Below are 25,106 nucleotides of genomic sequence, written 5' to 3'. Positions count from 1 at the left end.
GTAATCCTGCATATGGTTAATTACAATAACGACGTTATTCATAGTCAAAATTAGATCCATTAATACAATTATGTTGTGTTAATGGAGTGGGTCTGCTTACAAAAGCTGCAACAACAAGGACACATGAAGAGACATGATGGGTGAGGTGGTTATCGCCATATGCTTTTTCTAATAACACACAAGGCTCATCCAGTTATCTACAATACACAAACATTTCCAGTACGGTTCTGTAACTTTCTCAAATTTCTGTATTGGACGTTCACATGAAAATAATAACTGAAGGCAAAAGCAATCGCAGAAGCACAAATGATGTTAATGAAAAATGACGAGTACTTACATTAGAAAGAAGAGCATGCAAAAACCAAAATGAAGCCGTGTCACACATTGAAGCGGTTAGGGTTGCAAAGGAGAAGATGAAACACAATTAGCAAAACGGGCTGCATGGCCATTTTCACAAAGGTTCATGTGACATCGATATGGTGGTTTGCTTTGCCATTCCTGCTGCCTGCCACTGGTTCACTTTAACATGTCAATTCATGACGAGATCAGATAGTTGTTAAACAGTTCAATGCTCAACAGACACTGTGTATTTACTTTGTGAAAATGGCGGTTGTTCATGTGCCAGCACGCAGTTAATACTTTCCATCCAAAACAGTCGAAGTGCATGCTCGTGCAGAATACTAACCTTGCAATAGCGTTGAGCTAGTGGGTTCAATTACGACTACACCAGGGAAACAAATGGAACAGAGCAACATATTGGAAACAGAGCGGGGACAAATCATTCACAGCACTTGTGAAAAGCATGAAAAGTAGACTGCTGAATAGACTTTTAACATTGTGGCTGCACAGTGGCATACTACAGTGTTCAAACTGGTAATGGTGCCAACAGCCAGTTCAGGAGAATTTACCCAATTCAGTTTATTTTTGTATAGCCCAAAATCACAAAACGCATATTTTCCTCAGAGGGCTTTATAACCTGAACAAATACAACAGCCTCTAACATTGTAAATCTACATTATTTTAATGATGATAATCACTCAATGTCGATAGTCATAATCCTGATTCCCTATTGTAGCAACAAATTAGCTGAAACACTGTACACACACACACTTAGGAGCGTCCACAGGCCCGAGGGAAGCCTCTTTTTCTAAAGATGTCTTGTACTTTAAGGCTCCTCACTCTATTTGTGGGATATTTGGCACCTGGTGCGTGAGAGGGATCAGCATTGTCGCTGACGGAATGAGCAGCCAGGGATCTCTTGATTGTTTAGTGAGAGCATGCTGTCTGCCTGGCTGAGCAAGAAAAGGAGTCTAATGCTCCCAAAACAGAATTAATATAGAATTGCATCAAGTTTTCTTAATACATTAAAGGGTGGTTTATACTTCCTCTGATTGATTTGTATTTATTATGTGATGGCCAACACGTGAATGCATCCCTTCTCTTTTTCAGTAATGATAGGAGAATATTTATTTTTTATATAACACTAAATGTAAAAGCTTTAAGGAAATGGATGGTGGATTAATCAAACTGATAAATGCTTAAAAAAAAGGGGGATTTTTTAACTTATGCTTCCCTTATGTAGTACCATAAATGTACCATATTTCTGTACTCACCATACATGAGAAAGCTTGTGTTCGCGCTGCCAAGTTTGTTGAGTGCGACGCAAGTGTAGTTTCCATAATCTTCGTCGGACACGTTAAAAAACGTCAGCTTCGACAGTGATCCAGAATTCACGATCTCGAAGCCATCGAGGCCAATCAGGATCCTAAACGTGAGGAAGAACACAGTAACTAACCACGGGCACTTGAAAGGTTTTGTTTGTTTTTTTCAAAGTTACTCATCCAATTACAAATGGGTCTGAGTGAATTAATGACCAAGGAGCAGTTTGCAGGCTGAATGATTGACTGCATATCAATGACCGTCAATAACTTTGAAAACTGACAAATACTCACACGTCTTCCATTTGTAAATTAAAATGTAAAGCTAATTACCTTCTGTCATCTTTGTACCACTCAAAGTCTGCCTCAGGCACGGCATCGGCCTCACACTCCAGCTCTCCTCTCTGGCCCGGAGTGACCCCGACGTCTCTGGCCTCCGAAACAGCGGGAGCATCTGTGAGCAACAACGAGAGCACCGCGATCAGGGTCGAAGGGAAAGAAGAGGGTTGGTGGCCGTCTCTCCTCTAAGCCCTTTCCTTGAAGTGTTTTTATTTCTAAAGTAAGTACATTTTTTTAAAGTATATTTCACTTCCACTTAACAGTTGCATTGCATGTTGTAGTCATATTTTCAAGTTTCTTCAAAATTTTAAATCAAGTTGGGAAGAGTGCAAACCGGTGTTTATATGTAAGAACATATAAGTGCAAACAACATATTGTTTGTACCTTGAAAAACTCAAAGACTTGTTCACATAATTGGGATGGTGGTTTTCCAAGTATCCTTTTTAATTTAGCTTTCAGCTGCCAGAATCTTAAGACACACTGGGTTCTCTCTTCCTGACCGACCATAGTGCTTGTAAAGCCCAGGGACGAATATGCCTCCTTCTACTTTTTAGCTTTTACCTTTTTTGGGCCATTGTTGAGGAAATCCGATGGCAACGTGACCAACGTTGCCATCGGATTTGCGCTTGCTACCAGTCAAAAATCTGTCGATCTTTGTATAATGCTTGTTTCCTTTCCTATATTTTGCTGCCTTTCTGATGCTGCACGTCCACCTCTTCCCCTCGCTCTCTCTCTGCATCTTTGCTTTGTTAGTCCGCTGGTACCCTGAGCCGCTCTGCTGGGTGTGGTTCGAACACAGCGCATGTAAAGTTCTTATGTTGGTTTTGCTTTCTTTTTTTTTGTATCCCTTTTAACCATTGTAGCTGTGTGGTAGGTTTGGTGATTAAGCCGCAGGTCCCCTAACGGCCCACCGCCCCCAGTTTGGGAACCACTGATCTACGGCATGACCACGGGTGAACAGGAAGTAGGAGTATTTCTCACACTGCGTGATGTAATGAACAGGTCAGGGTTTCCTTTGTACATTCCATTCTGTGTGTCCTGCGGCCGAGAAGCTTAACATTATCTGCCAGATTTTATTGTGGATGTTTGAGGAAAACGTTGTCGCTCATCATTTGATCTGGACTCGCCTTGGTAAATGGTCTCTGAGCCAAAACAATGGTGATTATGCGGCCAAGTCTTAACTGTCAAGTCATCTGCCAATGTTTTTTATATTTAATGGCTTCTATCAGTGGCAGATTTTGATGCAATTAAATCAAGACTTTTCTGGGGCTGCTGTTATGTCCTCAAAACAGATTTTTCAGTTTTCTATCAAATTAGCAAACTAAAGAAGCACATTATTATAATTGAATAACTGTAATAAGTTGACATTTTTGCTGGAAAAAAAATATATATATATATCAACATTGTTGTGAATAAATGGTCTTAACTGCACACTACTAAACTTATCTATAAAGCACTCAAATATAGATAACTACATACTTTTTTATGTGTTCAGAAAGTACATTTGATTTAGTGTAGCAATACTTGGAACAAGAATAGTAAAACTGAATCAAGCCTTCTCTTGGTTCACTTCGGGTTAGGGGCAAAAAACAAATTGAGTCAATAATAAAAAAATGTAATTCTAAGAGTCAGATAATAATAATAATGTTATGAAATAAAGAAAAGTAGCACTGACTTATTAAAAAGCTATTAAAAAAGCTTGAACCTGGAAAATTCAGCACTCTTGTTTTCTCATAAATTATTAACATGATTATATATTTTTTTTCTGCCGCAAAGCTGATTGATGAATTTAATAATTAGCACTGTTCATTCAAACACAAAATATTTAAATCCTTGAACCAAGCAGTGGACTCACAGTTGACGGTGATGTCTACGGTCTGGACGTCTGTGTCAATATCGTTGACTGCTGTGCATTCATACGTCCCTGCTCTCCGCCTGGAGATAGAGGGGATTTCCAGGAACTCATCCTCTGATGCCAGGTCTCCTATGAAAGGGGATGTTGAGATTGAGATTTAACGTGACAAATGAACTACTGTGACCATAGTTTTCCCACCCAGTAGAATTCATCACAAAGAAGCTGTTGATGATTCAAAATAACACAGTTTCAAGTTAAAGATTTATAGGTTAATGCATTGCATTAGACACTATTCTGTAAAAAAGAAAACATGTAAATTTAACTCAAACGCTGAAATCAAAGCTCTAAGTTCAGAGGGGGCCGCGGGAGCGCCGACAGATCGTGTTAATTCCTGTAGTGCACTGATGCAATGTGACAGCTAAACTCAGACAGCTACACGTGCTTCAAAACTTAAATCATGATGGGTACAGTTCTGTGTCTCCTGCTTCTGCTGTCTTTTGACATTTTATCTTGAGCCTATTGACATGTTTCAGAGGAAGTTACGACACTTGCTCATTAGTGCTTTGTTCAGCCCCAACTCATCATCCAGTCTCTCGCAACCTTCATATTTGGCTTCTTTTTGGTTTCTCTCATGAAAGCGAGCACTTCAGGACTGCTTATGTGATGTGACAATACGAATGGATAGGACAGCGCTGATATTTCTTTTTCCTGTCGCAATTTGACACCCTTGACAGAGACACTTAATACAGCGCTCAACGTAAAGAACAAAAGACGTAATGGCTTTGGGGCCTCCTCCAGGGACGTAGACAGGTGACAGTAATAAATTGCACATGGATTCACTTTGCTGCATTGAGGCACATTACAGAATTCCACCTGGGAAGGTTGTTATGGAGAGAGGTTCTCATGGGCTCGCCGATCACCTGATGAGGAGTACCTGGGAGGACTCCATCTCTGCTTTCCCTCAAACGATGAGTCTACCTTGTGTCAAAGGAGAACGCAATGTCACTTAAGCCAAATGGTGGAATCCTCTGAGGATGGTTAATCAGGACAAGGCTGCCAGCTGAATCAAGCTCTCAAAGTCCACACATCAAGCAACAATTTTACAGCGGGTGGTTTCACGTCAGCCGCTGTCAATCCAGACTGGCACATGAGAACAACGTTTCTCAAAGAAATACATTAACCAAACAACCGGTAAACACAGCTGTAAATAATACTAACAATACAATACAATCCTTACCACATGCCTTCTATTAGGTTTACTTATAGAGGACAATAAAATGTAAAGAGTCCTTGTTGTAAACGAACAACAAATTGGTTGAAAGAATTAATTGAAAGAATTAAAACTAAATCACAATCCTGTAAACATCTATGGGCTGAATTAAATGATAAGGCTTTGCATATGATTTAATGCTCACTTATACTTTCTTACGTATTATATTGTGCATTGGTGTATAATTATTTATAAATCAATTTTGGAGGATTGGAGGTGTAAATGTTTTGTTTATATTTGATTTTCTAAATTGATATGAACGTAGGAAAAAGGTAAATATTGTATTGTGTTTGATGTCTGAATACAAAAACTACCAGTAATGATAATAATAGTGTGCCTGTTTCTGCAGCTGTAATCATTACTCGTTCAAAGCCTTGTTTGTTGCACAGCTCAGAAAGTGCCGTACTAAAGAAATTACTTGTTCACACCTCTAAATCTTTGAGGAAAACAAGTTGAGCAGCTGGGTGAGACCGAAGGTAATACATTCAATGAGCGAGTTGTTTCTTTAAAATGTCATCTCCTAACAGGAATTATAGAAGAAAATGTGTTTTTACTGTCCAGCAGGTAATATTTTTGTACATTAGCTTGCGATTACTAATAAAATCTGCATTTTGCTGTTCATGATAGCCGCAAACGTAGACATCAATCAATGTTCAGGTGGGATGCATTTTGGGTCTGGTTTCAGGGTAGATTAACCTCCTGCGGTCCACATAATGTTGAAGTTGTATAAATCTAAAGAATTATGCCCTCTGAGCCAAACATTTACATTTCAAAATAAATATTCAAAAAAATTAATTTAAATAAACTAGACAAAGAGTGACAATTAGACATTGTCTTATCATTATCCACCGTACACTCAGCATTCTTCTCAAATGTATTTTCAAACCAGTAAATCGGCCTATTTCTGTCATAACTCCCGTATCATGTTAGCAGTCAGTTCATTATGTTTTCTCCTGAGGCCACTATGTACTAGATTATCTATCATTAACATACCGTCTTTCTTTTACACACAATGCTCCTCCACCTCCATCAGCCTACAGGCTCTCGGCTTGCAAATCATCAAAGGTTGCAACCCTCCAAATCCATCATGTCATTCATGTAAACTCGCCTCCACCATCGCTCATTCAAGTGTGGTTGCAAATGATCTTGCATTATAAAGAAGTACAGTTAGGTATTAGCCTCTTCAATTAGTCTGCCAGAAACCATTGAAAACAAGCGGTCCATTGTGCCAAAAGATGATGTCAGAGGTAGAACAAATCTCAGCAGAAACAAAGAATTGGACATTTACCCTCGACGCAGCATTAGCCCAGCTCTGAAAATACACATATGCATCCAAATCAAATATGATGTGGGTCTATGTGTTTACAAAGAACAACATTATTTAAAAGACTGTTAATACATGTATTTGACTGCTTCTTCAAGTGGCCAGTCAGTGTAGAATCGAGCCCCTTTTCTAAAGTTGCAGTCTGTGTCAGGGAGGACTGCTGGCTTTGTGACCAAGTAATTAGTGAGATGGTACTGTCATCAAGGTGACATGGCAGGAGAAGGTGGTGGGGAGAAGAAAGCAGAAAAGACCCACAAAGTCTCAGGAGAGGCCCGCAGAAGATAATGTACCCTTTCTGTGTCCCTCAGATGCCAACCTCAAACTCAAGGGCAGGGAAAAAATGGGGTAGGAATAGAAAGAGATATTTGTCTGCAGGGCAAGGGGAACAACATTGAATGGAGGAGGCAGAATAGGAGAGCAGATGCTTGAGGGATTTAGCCCTTTAAGGAACAAGGGGATATGTTGAGGCAGTATTTAAATTGATGAATCCAAGCACAAGGAGGGAAATAAACAAAAGCAGGATGGCGGACAGTAGAGCCCTTATAACCCAAAGAGAGTGGGGATAGTGTTGTCTTGAGGGAAAGGATGTCAGTGTAAAATGAACGGGAAAGGAATAATTTGTTACTAGACAAACAGTGAAAAATAAGGTTAATTTAAACAATATCTGCAAAGACAATGACAGAGCGACCGAATGCTGCAGCTTTGCTGCTCCAGTTTTACACTGGGACTCCTTTGCTGCTGCCGCTGTGCGAGGTGAATATAAAGATACTAATTTTGTCACTGATTATCAGCCTTTGGCATATGGGATTTCTTAAAGTGCCTTTGATGCATCATCCCCTTTGAAGGAAACAAATATAAAAGGGGTGAATCATACAAATATAGTAGCTCGGGGTTCCATGAATTACTGAGATGCAATAAGGCAGCTTTACTTCTATTGAAGAGGTTTGCCAGCGAAGATAATCTATTGTGGCAGTACGGTTTAGATTTGACCCGTCAATAGAATACATATTTTGGAGCATGCAAAGAAAAATAAAAACCGTGGCTGCAACTAATCTCTCAGACCACAAGTCCTCTTGCATCTCAGTTAGTCTATAGGACAAGCAGCTGTGTAAGGGAGAGATACATATTTTTCATATCTTTCACTCACATGCTGTAAGTAAATGTGAAAGGGTGAATCTGTTTCGGTACTGCACATTACGTTAAAGGGAAAGAAAAAACCTAAAAGCAAAGTGGATCCATGTGGAGTTGATGTAATTGAAAGAATTACAATTCTATAGTAAAGAAGATAAATATAATTCACAATATAAGTTGTATTTGCATTCAATGTATTTTTTGTGGGGATGTCTTTTGTGCTTCGAGATGGCAGGTGAAAAGTACTGTTCTAGGTCCAATAGAAAAAGGGGATATGTTGAGGCAGTATTTAAATTCATCCACAGCATCATGAATTTGAACCAACATATTTAAATTTTAAAAATTTCCTGAAACAATTACTGAACAGATTACTTATATGTTGGTATTATGCTTGATATCAGCAGTCCCGCAGCATGTACCATTAGAGAAAGCACAATAGTTCCCCATTAAATCTGTATTAAGGGTGCAGTAAATGTTGGAATTGGGCTACTTTTAAAAAGTGTCACAGCGGGTGGAATTTTTATTGTCCATTGTCGGATGGGATCTATTTTGCATTCAAATGAAATTAATATTATCTTTTGAATTAAAATCTACTTTTAAAATGAAAATGAAAACGATGAATTAGCTGAAATACAATGAAAAGAAATACAGACACCACATTCTTAATCTATTTACACTTTTTATTTAAATATAGTGAAGCAACATCAGCTGTTTCGGTTTAAATCAGCTATTGCCTTGACCACAATATCATATGTTACTATTACCATTAAATCAATACAAAACAATACATTAATGTTGTCCAAAGGAGAGAAACGGTTAATTTAAGCATCAGTGAAATGTTCTGCATGTTCACAAAGCTATATTTTATTCATCAAAATATACTGTATTTTAATTACAAGAGGCCATTATCGAACCTATTTGAAATAAATAGGGCTGTCAATAGATTAACTAATTAATCGCACATTATGAAATTCATTCATGTCAATTAATGAATGTTGTTTTTAATGGATGTTTGTTTTTCACCTAAAGACAAAGACTAAATCTTAAAAATAATGAGTAATCACTTTAGTAAGCGTGTATTTTAGACACTGTTGTTTAAACACAAAACTACACACCACCGATCATCTTGGAGGCACAGTGGTGGTCCTCTGCAGACTGCAGCCGCCCTCACCCCCCCGACCGTATCGTCCGTGCCACCCCCCCAATACCCCAAAAGCTTGATGTAACGGATCATTAATGTCGGCAACATTAATCACATAGATTCATGCATTTATGTTGACAGCCCTAGAAATAAAATGCTTTAAGTATTGGTGCACTAAATTTTTGACGTTACTTTGCAGATCTTTGAATCAAGGAATCAGGGCTTACAGTTAAGCTAGGGCCTATTTTTAGTTCTCTAATGAGCTTGTTGGCATTGGATTGGTTTCGGGTGAATTTTTCTGTATGAGTATTTTTGCTTTCTCTCCTCATAGGTTTCTGTTAAAGGTGATTTTAACTGGATATCCACTATTACTATACTATAATTACTGTTTTTATCATAGTTATTCCACTACATCCACTGCTGGTCTTATTATTAGTGGCCATATTCATTTCCATGTATTATTTTACACATACAGGAAATTGTTCTCTGCATAACCCATCCCACACAGTGGGAGCAGTGGGCCACCGTAAAAGGCTGCACTTTATACAAGGTTTCTTTTTTTTTCTTCTCCCCATTAAAAGTTTTTTTTTGGTGGAGTTTTTCCTATACAGAGTCTTGGAATAGAGGATGTTGTAAACAGATTGTAAAGCTTTCTGAGACGGAATTGCGATTAAAGTTTTGGCTATATTTAAGTGGTTATTGGCTGTTATGGCTGGATTTTTCACACATACCTGGCAACCCTGGAAGTAGGGTAGAAGTTTATATTTCTAAGCTGTTTGATAGATGACATATAGAGCTAAGCTAAGCTCAACTAGAAGGCTTTCTTATAATGCTAAATTGCTCCCAATGTGCTGCTACTCTAATGATTACGAATGCATTAATTACACAGATAAATTTGACTTTATCATTCTTGTTTTTTTTGATGGGTTGTATAAGGAACCGACATTCAATATCTGGTCTTTCAGTTTTACAATGTATGAAATAAACAAACTACATTTGTCTGCATCCTAGTTTGTTTTCATCGCACCTGCATGTTTTCTACCTTTCCTGTCGTTTGAGATCCTCCTACATTACCAGCTCATTGCCCTCACCTGGTTCTCCTTCCCCATCTCACCTGCAGCACATCACCTCATCAACACCATTAAAGCCAGTCAGTTTTTATAGTTCCCTGGTTCCAAGCCTGCTTGCATTGATTGACGACTGCAAAAGGATCAGGCATTTAGGAGTGCGGAGGGGTGCCCCCCGAACTCCCCCAACAACCTGCTCCAGACACTCATCCCTGCCTCCCCCAGCCCATCAGGGGCTCATGCCTCCTCTCCCCCACCACCCTCACCAGCAACGACCCTCTCTCTTCTGGAGAGACCCAATGGCACCTGCCAATGACCATGATGGTGCATTTCTACACGGCCATCATCGAGTCCATCCTCTGCTCCTCCATCACCGTCTGGTACGCTGCAGCCACAACCAAGAACAGGCCGCAGCGTGTCATCCGCTCTGCAGAGAGCTTGATCGGCTGCAATCTGCAAACAGTTTCTTCCCGTCGGCAGGTAGGCTCATCAACAGAGCCCGGGTCTACCACTGACAGACTCCACATACACCTGTCACTTTCTGTTCGCTAGTGCACTTTAAAAAAAATCCTATTCTACTATGTTGTCCTATCTGTCTTGTCTAATGTTATGCAGCAACCACCAAGTCAAATTCCTTGTGTCTAACATATTTTGGCAAAAAATGTTCCTGATTCTGACTGCTGGGTATATTGCTTGCTTATAGGCGATCATGGAGGATTGGTGCGTCCTCTAGAGTGTTACTTCAGGAACCTTATGATACCAATGATGTGTGTTATTGGATTTAGCTGCTCGTCTCAGCTTAAGGCAAACAGTGAACTTTGCTTTCGTAAACATGTGAGTGAATTCAGAATCACTTCAAATGAAGAAGAAAAAAAACATTTGCATCAGAAAAGTAAGACCAAAGCTAAGCAGGTGCTAGAATTAACACTGCCATGCACGTCTAAAATGGCATTGATATGGTATAACCGCATTAAGTTATTCCCTTCACCTTCAAAGGGGTGAAAAAGGGACCAATCTACTATAACTGCCAACTTCAAATGAATCTATCCAACCATCCGAGCATGTGCAAATCTAGCAAACCTTTTATTGCTCCGAGGCCAAATTCAAATTCAGTGTGCATCTTTATTCCGGTCGCACTCGTGCACCGGGTGTTGGCCGGCCGCCTGGGCTGACAAACTTTGCAGTCAGGTTGTGTGGTCTGTGGGAGATACTGAGGATCATTTCTGATCCACCACAAGCCCCCAAAGCCATCTATCTATCAAAGGCTAGGGGAGGCTGGGTCACGGCTGTGTGAGAGCCCTGGCCCCGGTCTGAAATCATCAATATTTATTCACACATACACAGGATCTTTATTTAATTTATTTTTTTAACACTGGATGGCCCCCGGCAGAAGGAGAGTTGCTTTGCAGATACTAGAACACAAGTTTGGACTTCAGAAAGTACTGGGACATTTTCTGCTGCTCTCTGTCTGAGCAAGAGGGACGAGAGGGCTGTATGACTTATTGGGCCCTCAGTCAATAATAGGAAAAACGGCTACTGGAAAAATAGAAGCTAGAATTCAGCATATTAGAAGTAAACTCTCAGAGAAAACCAACAATACCATAAACATGAAACAGACTGAATCACTGTTTGCTTTCAACATGCATGAGGAAAATCCAAACGACACTTTCTGGCACTAAAGCTACTCTTAACGTTTTCATCCCACTATTGACTTAATTAAGATCCCTAAATTGTAAATGTGTTGGTGGCTGCAAAAAAAGAGAATTCATCACCTTGAATATCAATGTTCTACCTCAGATATGGACTTTAGAAAGATAGATAAACATAAGCAACCAGTCCCTGCATACATTGGATCATGAGTGTTTGGATAAATAAAAGAATAACTTTTAATTAGCAAAAGGAACAAAGTCAAGGACATCACAATATCTAGGTCTCAGAGTTAAATAAAAGGGTCACACATGGTTTGAATACACTGGGGAGGTGCAAGTGAGTTGACACAAGTGGGAACAATTAGGCACAAGTCAGACAATAACCAGGGAGGGAAAAACTCACCAGGGGATGAAGTGAAGAGGCCCACCTCTCACCCTGCAATCAATTCTGTCCGACCACTCTCAACTCTGCTTTACACATTGACCAACAGTGAAATTGACAAAAAGGTGACGAGACTGCCCTCCCTTCTGTAAAATCTGTTTAGGTGCAGTTAGTCTAATTGGGTTCATGATCATGGTTAAATGGGGTTATTGGCTGAACAATAAAAGAAAAGGCAAGTGAGTTTTTTTTTTTCCTCATCAAGTACTATTTTTGATTTATTCTCGGCTAAAACAGCCGGGAAGTAATCGTAATTTCATGCAATCAAATAGATACCTCTGAAATGGTGAAAGAATGATTATTTGGTCTATTGTATTGCATTCTCCAGATTTTTCTGTTGTTAGTTATAGATATTATGGACCACCCACACTGACAGTGAGTTATGAAGTTAATTAAGTTAATTAGCAAGATTGTCCCTGGTCCGAATTGCGGTAAAGATTGTCCTAACGTGACATAAATAAAAATAGAGGGTTTGAATCATGGCTCATTTCTCAGCTGCGCACACCTGGGTAGTTTCTGAATTAAGTGGGTGGGAATGTGGTTTTGATTCTGGGTTTTGGAAAGTTAGAAATTAACATTTGCAGTTCCCTCAATTTCAATGTTGTAAAGGTGTGGGAGTAAAGGGGGTTCAAACGCTATTCGACCGTCCGACAAGCACCTCTGTTGGAGCAGAATGATGCGATTAGGGCCTTGCAGCACTCCCTAGAGACGACAGCTAGGCTTATCCAAAATGACATAGCACCAGCTGGGACACAACAGATTGCAACCTCCCGCAGGAAAAGATCGGGGTTTGGTGAAGCTGTTAAGAATGCTCCATCCAATAATACCAGACACCATGATTAGGTCACAACCTCAGAACTGAACGACACAGAGACTCTTGGTAGACCTGGTGTACAGTATCTGGTTAATGGCAACTGGTTTAACTTTTGCCAAATCAGACCTAAGTAAAATCTCGACAATGTCTCAAAAGAAAAATATGGAATGCAAAACATCATCACACCACATCAAATATAATATCAGCTACAATATGACCAATGTTCATAAGGGTGTAGCCAGAGTGTGACAGATGTCAACTGCCTTGATGTATACAGTGCATCCGGAAAGTATTCATAGCGCTTCACTTTTTCCACATTTTGTTATGTTACAGCCCTATTCCAAAATGGATATAAAATAATGAATTTAATCCATTTTGGAATAAGGCTGTAACATAACAAAATGTGAAGAAAGTGAAGCGCTGTGAATACTTTCCGGATGCACTGTAATTTGTCTAGCTACAAAGCCTATCGTATATACATGATGATAGTTATAATATCAAGGTATCGATCAATGCTAACATGCTAATGACGCTAGCATGCCCGCTAGTATTAGGCGAGGCTTGTGTTTAGCAAGTTGTTATGAGAAGAGGAACATTGGGAGCTTGTATGTTCATGATAACCATATCAAGAGTGGTCTGACCATCTAATCTTGACCTGTATTACAAATGCTGTATCTAATGTGAATGCCATATCAAATACTGGTAAATTATAGCTCACAGATGGCCATGACATCTGCGAGCTATATTCATTTGTTAAAAAAAAACACTTGCATATCCAATTTATTGTTGTCTTTTAATATCTTTGCCTAATTACGGTCACATTCTGTACTGTTCTGGGGTTCAACAGAGCTTTATTTAAAACTTAGAAAACGGATCCAGATTTTCTACATTTTTAATACAAAATATGTTTCTTTTCTGGCACCAGGATTTTGTATTTTATTTGAATACATGTATTTGAGGGGTATTTTGTATCAAAATACATTCTGCTTTATTTTTTCCCCATCTCTGAAGGCAGTGAGGATCGGTTTATAAATGCTGCAGAGATTACAGAGGACCTCATGGGACCTAATCACAGAAAGTCAACATGAGTCAAGAAGATACTGCAATCTGTGCAGCATCTCGCTCTAAGGCGTCGCAGTTGTTGTAGATATCAAAGCCTCCAGGCGTTTCACCATTTGACTTGAATTGTATTATGGGTATCATGCATTTGTGTGGTCTCCCTTAAAAAAAAGCAGGAAAACAAGGAAGTCCAACAGCACAATGGAATAAATGTCATTGAGCATGCACAATACAACTATCCTGATTCTGGACATACATGTCATTGCATGCTGATGAATGAATAATGTTCAACACATCAACAATGCTCCCTGCATTCATAATGCCATTCAAAGTGCCTGCAGAACATTTACTTCCATCCTAATTAATTGGTCCAATAACAACAGGGTTAGTTTACTTTCCTGCAAACCATTACGTTGTAATGATGTGGAAGCAGGTAATGATGGGTAATGATGGGTAATAAGTGAGGCGAGTAATCAACCAGGAGTCAAACAAAGTCAACGATGGGCCGATCAACGGGAGGGGGCTAAGGGAAAGAGGGGAGGTTAAAGAGAAAGAACCCATAATGTGATACATGTAAGCGGTATATAGCAGAACTTTGAGTACTTAATTTACTTGTTCACAGAATAGACAAGTTACCTGATGAGTAGATGAGTTTCCAGCTGATGGAAGGCTCGGGTTTACCGCTGGCCTGGCACATCAGGGTGACGTTGGAGCCTTCATTTACCACAATGTCTTTTGACAGATGGATAATTTTTGGTGGTACTGCAAAAAGCAAATAACAAAAGTTGAAAGAGAATAAATGACAACATTTTACACATCAGGTTTTTGTTTTGATGATTTATTGTTCTTTTATTATTTGTCTCCTCAAGGTCCTTCTATATTAAGTATCATAGTAACCTTTTAAAATGGGTAAGTTATGGTGTTCATAAATATACAATAATTCCTTGATATACAAAAGACCTGTATGAAGGTTGAATTTTCTTATACATTCAGAAGAAATAATTGATTTTATTGACTGTACTGCAGGATAGCACATCTTACAATGGACGCAATTTCGAGTTTCAGCTGCTGAACAGCATATGGAGGGACATGTTTGCATCCACAGGCAAGAAAAGCTGACACTAGTTACACGTGTTATTGTAAATCATGTAACTAGAGGCCATATAAATGGGATGTCTGCCTAGTTTTGTAGCTACGTTTAGATATGGATGCTGCCAAATCATCAGAAGTTGTCTCATGACACTTTTTTCAAATTGAGCTAGTGTGGACCGTACTTTAGAGATTAGAGCAGAAAAGTTTGAAATATCCAAAAGCTAGTTTCTCAGCTTCTCAAAGTTGTATGGTCGCAAAGGAACCGGTGGCAATAAAAACAATTGAATATGACCCAATACATAATGTATTACCAGATGCGAACTGATGTTACTAAATGGGAGCGTTTTTTGTTTTTGTGTGGAGTCACACTGTTATCATAACATATCTGAAAATGTCTCCAGATATTCTGAGGTGTTATTTATTTATAAAGACAAAGTTGACTACATTTGACGGTGATGATTTATTCTGGATGGCTCATAAAATGTTTTTTTCCCATTCCAGACAGATCATTCCAAGCTCTTTTTTTGTCATTTCCATTTCAAAGCAACATCTTCATTTTGACATTTGACGATCATTAACCAAAATCCCTTGAATAGTGTGTCACTAGTGCTTTAACTTGTTTCAGTCACATCAGACATGTTTGTAGGACAAATCTCTATGAATAATTTATTGGATGGCAACCTAATCCCCATTTACCCTTCATGAATGACAAAGGCATACAGCAAGTGTGTCAGCTGTGGATGCCAAAGCTGAACTGCTGTTGTGGAAACCAAACAAAAGGTTGAGTTTAAGATATATTTAATACAAGCTGTCATGTTTGGACATTCTTGAACACTTTAGACTGATACTGCTAATGATAATCATAATGAATGAAATGTTATCCTCGTTTGCTCTGGCAGCTTGATAGTTTTAAGTCAAGCGAGGATGATTACATTTAGCTGACGCTTTTATTCAAAGCGACTTACAATAAGTGCATTTCAACCATAAAGGATACAAACTAAAAAGAACAAGAAAGTGCAATTTCAAATTTTTTTGGGCCGATTTACAACTTGCTATAGATAAGAGCCATTACAAGTACAATTTAAGTACTACAATTTGTTCTAGTCATGGTAGAGTCTGAAGAGGTGTGTTTTTAGTTTGCGGCGCAAATGAGAACAACCAAAAAATGAACAACCAAACTACACTTAACAGAATTCCTTCCTACATTTTTGTTTTTAACTGACTTTAAAATGTCTTCATATAGGTGGTGTTTATAGAACTGACTGAGTCAGATTATTATTCCCTGCCCTCTCTAAACCTGTAAGATTTTATTTGACTGACCATCTATGAAAGACACACAAAGTAAACTAACAGGTAATTGATACCATATTTCATCCAAAGTGGACTCTAAGACCATTGTTACAAGTAGTAAATGAGTAATGCAATCATTTTGAGTGATGAAAAACAAATACGCTGCAGTAATACTGTCAGGGATGCGGGGAGGTAGGATTCAGACGCAGAGTTCAAAAACAAAAGGGACTTTAATAGTCAAAAGCAAAAGGCCAAGGGGCAAAAACACACAGGAACCAGGGGAAAAACGGGAGACAGGAACTACGAACATCCACGACGAAAGACAAGGACATGCGTGGCAAAAGACAATGACGCGACAAATGACAACAGACACACATGGCTTAAATACACTAGGGAGGTGCAGGTGATTGGACACAGGTGGAAACTATTAGACGATCACAGGGGATGACATGACAAGGCAGGAAGTGAAGTTTCCCGGGGACACGAGTGGCAGAAAACTACAAAATATAACAGGAAGTGAACCACACCGTGACAAATACATGGAGACTTGCTGTTGAGCGCCTCTAATGAACACAATTAGAAGCAATTTTCTCTGCTGCTGTCGCCGTTTGGTTTTCACCTGTCAATCAATAGATGCATAGCATTTACATTGTAGATTTAATAACCGCAACAAAAAAGACTAAACATGACTGCAGTACATAAGTTATTATTTTGTATGTTTTGGTGCAGGGATCTTTAAAATTTGACAATATAAACACCAAACAAAATTGGGACAGCCCCCTTTATGATTTATAAACCGTTCCTGATGGAAGGTAATCATGTGTGTGTCACCCTGAATCTAAAAATATATGTACTATGGCAAAATGCTCAGAATTGTCTTGGGGAAGGAATATGAATTATGGCAGCAATCAGGCTCTAATGGTATTAAAGTACCTCAGCTGCCTGAGTGAGTTGTGTTATAGCCCCTGCTGCATCAGCGGCTGACCTAACCTGCTGGGTGGGCAAAATCAGCTGAAAAGTAACTAACTTCCCAGCATGCACCTTCTCCTTTCAACTCGTGCCTTTTCCTCTGAGGACCTTTCACTTTTGTATTTGATCCCAGGTGACACTCTTGACATGTGACCATTCTCACATTGCCACCTACGAGCAATTTAGAGTCGCTAATTAAACTAACGTGCTTTTGAAACACAGGAGACCGTGTGAACCACTGCACCGCAGAGGATAAAGTTTACACCAAATTTATTCAGAGACCTTTGTATGTATGTAAAGACTGTGAAAAGAAAGCAGACAGAAAGCTTCTAACCCTGACTGTAAATTATTGTCTATTGTACATTAGAGTACACTAACTGGCGGACCGCGGTCTGGATCCGAACCCAGAAGCCGTCCCATCCGGACCTTGACCTAAAGCTAAAAAACGGACTGTTTCAACGGGCGCAGCTTTCGTAGTCTTTACGGCAGTGCCTTAAAGCACAGATCAATGCATTGGAGTTAAGCCCTCTCACGTGGTACTACTCGACCAATCAAGTCTGCGTATTTCAGGCAGGATGATATCGTTTCAACAGTGCAGACAGGTGGTTGTAAATCTCCTTGCTGAAGGCAGAATTCCACCGGGTGAAACATGTTGAAATTATTAGTGACTCTTCCTTGCTGTGCTCTCACCTCTCTATCATTTGACGACATTTATCCAGGACATTTCCAAACAAAAAATGTGCGCCGTGCAGGGTGGATGTTGAGATGTAAGTAGCCTAGCAACACTAAAATTTTTCGATGCTGCGAGGTGCTCCCGCCGCCCCCCTCGCCATCGACGCCTTAAATCTTAAAAATCAATGAGCATTTTTTTAATCCTTTTATATATCCCTCAGTCAATAAAAAGCATTGTTAATGAGTCCAAAAGTTATGAATAAAAGATAACTGAAATGAAATATCATAACACAGTTCAAAAATAAAATGTGGTGTTAAAATGTCTATCGTTTTATCATGTTTGTAGAGAAAACCAAACTTCCCCATTAACCTCACCTGGCGTAGTGAAGGAGGAATATGCACAACTCATATAGCCCCAAATTGCTTCAGTGTAGCAATGAATAAGGAAGTGAGATTTAAAACGACAGCACATTTCTGTTTTCACCCTGTGGTTTGTTCACGATTACCCTCATGGGCTGATGAACATGAAAAACAGACATCATACAGTGTAGAGAATTAAAAACAAATACCGTGTATAAGCATAGTTTCATAGGGTTTGAATGTGCTTAAATTCAAAAGGAAGAGATTCTCTACAGGGTCACATTAGACACCAATCAAACTAAATAGGTACATTGCTGATAGATCTTTATAAAAAAATATTTTTAATAAAGACACAGACTAATTATAATATTATCATTTAGTAGTATAATAGCGGCAGCAGTAGAGTAGAAGTAGTGTATGTGTTACCTTGGACAAGGATGTGCACTGAGGTGGTTCTTGGCCTGCTGCTTGTTTGGACTGCGCACACATACTGCCCCTCATCTGTCATGTCCACGTTTTCAATCTTGATGCTAAACTCCTCTTGATTAAGGGTCACCAGACTCACTCTGGGATCTACCGACCATTTGTCTTCTCCGGCATAAAGGATACTTGACCGGTTTAGCCAAGCTGTGTGTGTCACCACATCCCCCTGTGCACACCTGTGAAGGGATGAAAAGAAAAAACAGCACTTGAAATAAGGATTTAACCACAGTGGTTACATATTTTAAGATGAAGTACTCCTTGAAACCAAAAATATATACGATTTGTACATCTAGTGTTCGTAGTTGACAATCAAGCAAAACACAGAATCAAATTCCACGTTTGTCATAGAAATCAATTGGTCCTCTGTCATACAGCACAAAGACTCGATCGCCAAGTCAAAACAGTGGAATGGAATTTTCCTCAAGGGAGCTCAACAGAATATGTAAAATAAGAGCATTTTCTCTATTACATTTTCCCTTTAGCTGACGTCTTTATCCAAAGCGACTTACAATAAGTGTATTCCACCACACCAAGAGGGTACAAACAACAACAAGAATCAAGAAAGTGGGATACTTTCGGTTGGAGTATGTAGGGAGTAGACTCATGCAGAGCAGCTCACGACAAATTTTTATTTTACCTTCAAGACCATCTTTGTGTTGTCAAACGTGCTAGTAAGACGACTATGTTAAGAAATTACATCAAAACCCACACAACTCGTGGTAGTACTTCGCTATCTGGAAAGCTAGCTAAGATGGCTGCAGACCCAGACTTCTCCCCAGGTAAAGGAACCCACTCAGCCCTCGAGAGCGCCGCTCAACTAAAAATAATAACACACGTGCCTTATTTGCTACTGTCGACAGGCTAACAAACCCTCCAGTGGCAGTGGCTGTTGAGCTCCAATCCACCTTTGCATGCAATCAATTTGCTTCCTTTTTTACTGATAAAAAAGTATAACATTACTAAACATTTTTTATTCTCACTTTATTTACTGTACTGCTGCTATTGCACACAAATTTCCCCTTGGGGATTAATAAAGTTTATATCTATCTATAAAATTCAGACAATTAGACAAGCAGTCAGTGTACAACATCTGGAGTCACCCACCTGCTGCTTAGATATTCGCCCAACACACCTTTTCAAAAATACTTCAAACCGCATGACCTAAAAATTCTAAACACATCCCACCCCTCAGGTGTCTCTCACAAGCTTTTATAACTGCTGTAAACCACTCCTCATAATAAGGCTAATCTAGACGCCACAACAATGGAAAAATTATAGGCCAATATCAAACCTGCCCCTTTTTAAGTAAACTAATTTAAGAAGCGTTCTTTCAACAGCTGAACTGCGTCTTGGCCGCAAATAACACTTTTGATGCTTTCCAGTCAGGCTTTCGACAGCACCACAGTACTGAAACTGCTCTTGTAAAGGTTTTCAACAAGATCCACTTAAACACAGACAATGGCAGAATTTCAGTCTTCGTATTACGTAATATATTAGGTACGTATTTCGTAAATCTCAGCACAGCATTTGACACGATTGACCATGACATACTACTGGATAGACTAAGTAACGGGGTGGGACACTCTGGCACAGCACTTAACTGGTTTGAATCCTACTTGAAAGACCGAAAACACTTTGTCTGTAGCTAATTACACATCAGAGCTGAAGAAAATTGCATGTAGTGTTCCCCAAGGTTCAATACTGGGGCACCTTCTGTTCACATGCTTACATTGGCTCTAATTATGGAAAACAACAGCGTGTTAATATAAAAATGCAGATGACACACATATAACTATATCACCAGGGGACTACAATCCAATACAGGGGCTGGGCAAATGCAGTGAAGAAATCAATAACTGGATGTGTCAAAACTTTCTTCAATTGAACAACGATAAAAAACACAAGTAATTGTTTTTGGTAACAAGGATCAACGATTGAAAGTCAGCAATTCAATCACTGATGTTAAAAAACACCAACCAAGCTAGAAATCTAGGTATAATTATGGATTCGAACCTCAACCTGAATAGTCATATCAAGACAGTTACAAAATCAACCTGTCACCTAAAGAATATATCCAAGACTTATATCTCAACCATATTTGGAAAAACTTCAGTAGATTGAACCTACTGTAATGGTATTTTTACATGTCTCTGTAAAAAGTCAATCAGAAAGCTACAGCTGATCCAGAACGCTGCAGCTCAAGTCCTCACCAAGAAAGTGGATCATTTCACTCCAGTTCTCAGCTCTTTACATTGGCTTCCTGTCAAACAAAAATTTACTTCAAAATCCTACTGTTAAATTATAAAGCACTGAATGGTTTAGGGCCAAAGTACATTTCTGATCTGCTGATACATTATGAACCGGCACGAACCCGTAGGCCGTCAAACCTAAGCATGGAGAAGCACCGTTCAGTTTTTCTACTCTACATATCTGGAACAAAGTCCCAGAAAGCTGCAGGTCTGCGGAGTCCCTTAGCTCCTTTAAATCCAGATTAAAGACTTTTCTGTTTGCTACTGCCTTTAATTGACCGTTTCTGCAATTCGGAATTCTTAAATTACACTGCAAATGTTATTCTATTTATCCCTTTAATGACGGTTTTTCTTATATGTTTCAATCAATGTTCTTAACTGTTTGTAAATCTCCTCACTTTACGTTTGGATATTTTTAATGGTTTTATGTGAAGCACTTTGAATTGCCTTGTTGTTGAAATGTACTAAGGCAAGGCCACAAAAAAATGGCCTTGCCTTAAGTCCTGGAATTCACTCTAATATCTAGCAATAGAAATGTTATAATATAAAACCTCACATCTTTTCATCATCAGTTCATAAAAGTTGCTGGTTAACCAATGTTGGTAACCCCAACCGACTGGCTCCCTTTTTAGAGGTTGACTAATATCCTACTGAGGTTGTTTGTATGATAAATATATAGACATATATGTTTTTCTTAAGATTGCAATATCACTTTTTAGCTAAAAGTACAAGGCTTAACCATTTTTATTTGAAATGACTGGAAAATGTTCTTCCTTCAGCCAGAAAGCCAGAATTAAAATAAATAAAAAGATTAACATCTCTATCTGCATGTTTTGGGGGGTTTCAGGGCTTTCTCAATCGCAGCAGAGGAAGAGCTTATGACGCACAAAGAAAGTTCCCCCTGTAGGCCAGACTGTCTCAGGCTGAACGGAGTGGTCTCTGAAATATCTGACCGTTGGGGGACCTGAGTCTGGTAGACCAGAAGGCTACTGTAGGTCTTCATGAAGATGCAACCGATGGAATGAGACAGCTATGAGTGGAAGACTGCACTGCCGAGCACCGTTGCAATCACAATAAATTGCTGCTTGGATAAAGAAGCTGGATTGGTAATCTATGACGGTTACCACACATTATGTTTCCTCCATTTTGCTATGGAAAAGACAAGTGTAATTTACGAGGCCATGTGACAATAGAAGAAATTCATACTTATTACATTGCTTTTTGTCTGCCTCTTCATAATTTGGGTTCATTTAGCTTTGTGTGGCCCAATATTCCGACCTACACGAGACACAACAGTTTAAAATGGCGGCAATGTAACAGGAGCAGATCGTAAAGAATCTTGGCACCATTAACGCTGTCACAGCGTTTGTTACAGCATCAGTCACTTCCACTTCAGTGGCGGCAGTAGGGTCAGTTGCATCCTTGGGGCATTTGTGGTACTTGGTGGAGAAAGTCGTAAAATAAATATATTTGTGTGTGTAATCAATAAGGTTTTCAAAAATAATGGATCACATTGTGAGTGAGATGGAGGAGGATTTATTTACTATGAAAACGTGGATTTAAAGTAGTGTTTTCGGTTCTTATGGTTACAGCAAATTGATTTATCCTTGCTGCAAATGTATTTCCCACTTTAAACTGGTAACCTTTTAATAATAACTCCTACAACAGCAGGAGCTGAGCTTTACTTCCAACAATCCTTTCCCATAAAAATACCTGATTAATCTGAAAATATCAGGATTAAAGAATATAAAAAAACAATGTAAGATATCCCTAAAAATCCTCTTTGCTCACCTCCAGTGGTTTTACTTCACAAGAGCATACAGTTAAACCATAGAGGAAAGCAGAACCCTGTTTTTGTCAGGGATGCGTGGGAGGCAGGACTCAAATGCAGAGTTCAAAAGCAAAAACGACTTTAATAGTCGAAAAGGAAGCAAAACAAAGGCCAACGGGCAAAAACACACAGGAACTGGGGGCAAAAGGCAGGCAGGAACCAGCGACATCCACGATGATAGACAATGACGCGACCAGTGACAGGAGACACACACCGCTTAATTACACTAGGGAGGTGCAGGTGATTGGACACAGGTGGAAACAATGAGACAATCACAGACGATGACAGGACAAGGCAGGAAGTGAAGTTACCCAGGGAGACAAGAAGCAGAAAACTACAAAATAAGACAGGAAATAAAACCACACCATGACAGTTTTCCTCCCCTGGTGTCACTCTTTAAGGTGACATTCAGACTTGCAAGGAGAGGAGCTTTAGTACATGGATGGCTTGCAAGTGTGAAAAACACTTTTTTTTAAGTAGGTCCAGCACAAAATCTTTTTTGTGAGTATCTTCCATTGTCATCAAAAGAACTAAAGCTTCCCGTATTTTCCAGAAAAAAGGAGAATGTGAATCCGCTTCATATTTTACAGGAAAACTAATAGTAAAGTAATCTCAGGAAAGCCTGATTATAAAGATTTAGGCGTTTGGATTTACTAATTCTTTAGATTCTGTCACATGTATATTTGAATTGTGAATCACACATTTGCATCGATATATTTACCTTCCTCTTCTTCAAATAAATGCTCCTTATAATACACTGGTCTTTTAAATCATTTGGTGGCACATCCCTTGAAGTATAATTAGAAAGATCCGGGTGAATTTTTATTTTAAGAGCTTTATTAAGACTATCTGGTTGATTTTTTTTTAAACTGTCAGCAGCTAAATCCTCCTGGAGAGCATCAAGAAGAAAAACAAGGGTATACATATTTTACATACCATATTTTCTCCCCTCATCGCTTCTGCACAGATGCCAAACAAAAGTTAATACAAAATAAAATGTCTCAATCATCCTCTCAAAAGCATGAAAGGACGAAAGGAAGGGGAGATGCGAGAATGGGAGGTGAAACTGCGAGCACAGCTCCACTGTTCTCCTTCCGACAGTATTGGGCAGATCATTAAAAATACATGATATGTCTAGACTTTACATACACTGTGGATCAATTGGGTTCATGTGTAATACTATGTCAACAGTACTTTTGCTTCCTGGAGTAAAACCCTCATCTCTTTCAACGCCCAGTCACCAAATACAGCTAATGACTCGCACTCAACCTCTGGGTCAATTCTGACCCGATTAGTTGCAGTCTTTGACCACCCACCAACCTTATGGCATCATTTGATGATGAACACAACCCACTACCATAGAAAAGTGTTTGTCAAACAGGCTTCAAGTGAGCAGGTGTGGCATGTATACATGTATATGAAGCAACAATCCCATGTGGTCCACCAATGACAAAAACATGACAAATATATACAGTTGTGAGAATTAACGGCTCTTATTCTACAATGCATTTCTCTCTCTGACTAATTGAAAGAACAAGATGTTTACCCACATTAAATATTGTAATATTTGCGTGTGCTGTTCTTTAGGATTGCGCTACCAGCAGTGTCATCAGTCATGAAGCAAGGATTCTGCTCACAACTCAAGCCCAGACTTTGGCGCTTGTAAAACATGATGCCTCATAGCCTGTCTGAATTTTACCCAGGATGTTATATTACTAATGAGAGTGTGATTTAAATTAAATTTATGAATCAATTACCGTTGACATAACTGAAGTTCCACTGGGACAAGTTATTTAGGTAGCTATGAAATCCTTTAGTTATATGAATTTAAGAAAGGTTACAAACCAGCACAGTATAAATCCTAAATAGGAGCAGCCAGTAAAACTTTTGTCATGTTACATTTACAGTCTACAGTCTAAATGCAGGAGCTCGGTAACAATAGAACTACAAGTACATATTTCTAAAGCATACCTCAAGATAATGAGTACATGTTGTGTCTTTCATAATCTAAAAGGCAAACATCGCCACATGGAAGTCATACAAACAGCAGAAACTAATAAGTGTCCGCACCCTGTGCTTCGAGTACATTTATTTTTCCCATCCCTGTTGAACAAAATGTAAAAACAAACGCTTTCCTGACCCGATTAAGAAAGAGCAACTTGAGCTACCTAATGTCTCCCCATAATCACAATGATATATTAAGCATCACTGGTTATGCTGATGTGGCCAATAATTAACCCAATCCATGCATTCATTAGAGAAACAGTTCTGTGTCAACATACTTGTCTCCATGTAACATATGGGAGGAATTAATCTGCTCGCTGCATGCTCTACCCATTATGGCAGAGCCGTGACATGCATCACAGGGTGTGAGATGGGGAATAGACTCATCATTAGTAAAACAAGTTTGAGGG

General features: G+C 39.1%; 1 protein-coding gene across 6 annotated transcripts in view; it reads right to left on the bottom strand.

The window, feature by feature from the left end:
• Positions 1–25,106, bottom strand: part of ntm (neurotrimin) — a 310,919-nt gene that overhangs the window by 5,200 nt on the left and 280,613 nt on the right. For 4 of the 6 annotated variants that reach the window (XM_078107339.1, XM_078107338.1, XM_040180350.2 and 1 more), the window contains 5 exons: positions 18,556–18,788; positions 14,383–14,508; positions 3,853–3,981; positions 1,992–2,112; positions 1,614–1,765 (listed from right to left, as the gene is read on the bottom strand). In XM_078107339.1, the coding sequence (XP_077963465.1) occupies positions 1,614–1,765; positions 1,992–2,112; positions 3,853–3,981; positions 14,383–14,508; positions 18,556–18,788 (761 nt within the window). Of the gene's footprint in view, positions 1–685; positions 722–1,613; positions 1,766–1,991; positions 2,113–3,852; positions 3,982–14,382; positions 14,509–18,555; positions 18,789–25,106 lie in introns of all 6 variants that reach the window. The other 2 variants (XM_040180349.2, XM_040180348.2) reach the window with 1 other exon arrangement.

The sequence above is a fragment of the Gasterosteus aculeatus genome, chromosome 7 (genome assembly GCF_964276395.1).
Source record: "Gasterosteus aculeatus chromosome 7, fGasAcu3.hap1.1, whole genome shotgun sequence".
In the NCBI taxonomy this organism is placed as follows: Eukaryota; Metazoa; Chordata; class Actinopteri; order Perciformes; family Gasterosteidae; genus Gasterosteus; species Gasterosteus aculeatus.
Note: the sequence above shows the minus strand (reverse complement) of the source record. Positions and strands in the feature narration are given on the sequence as shown.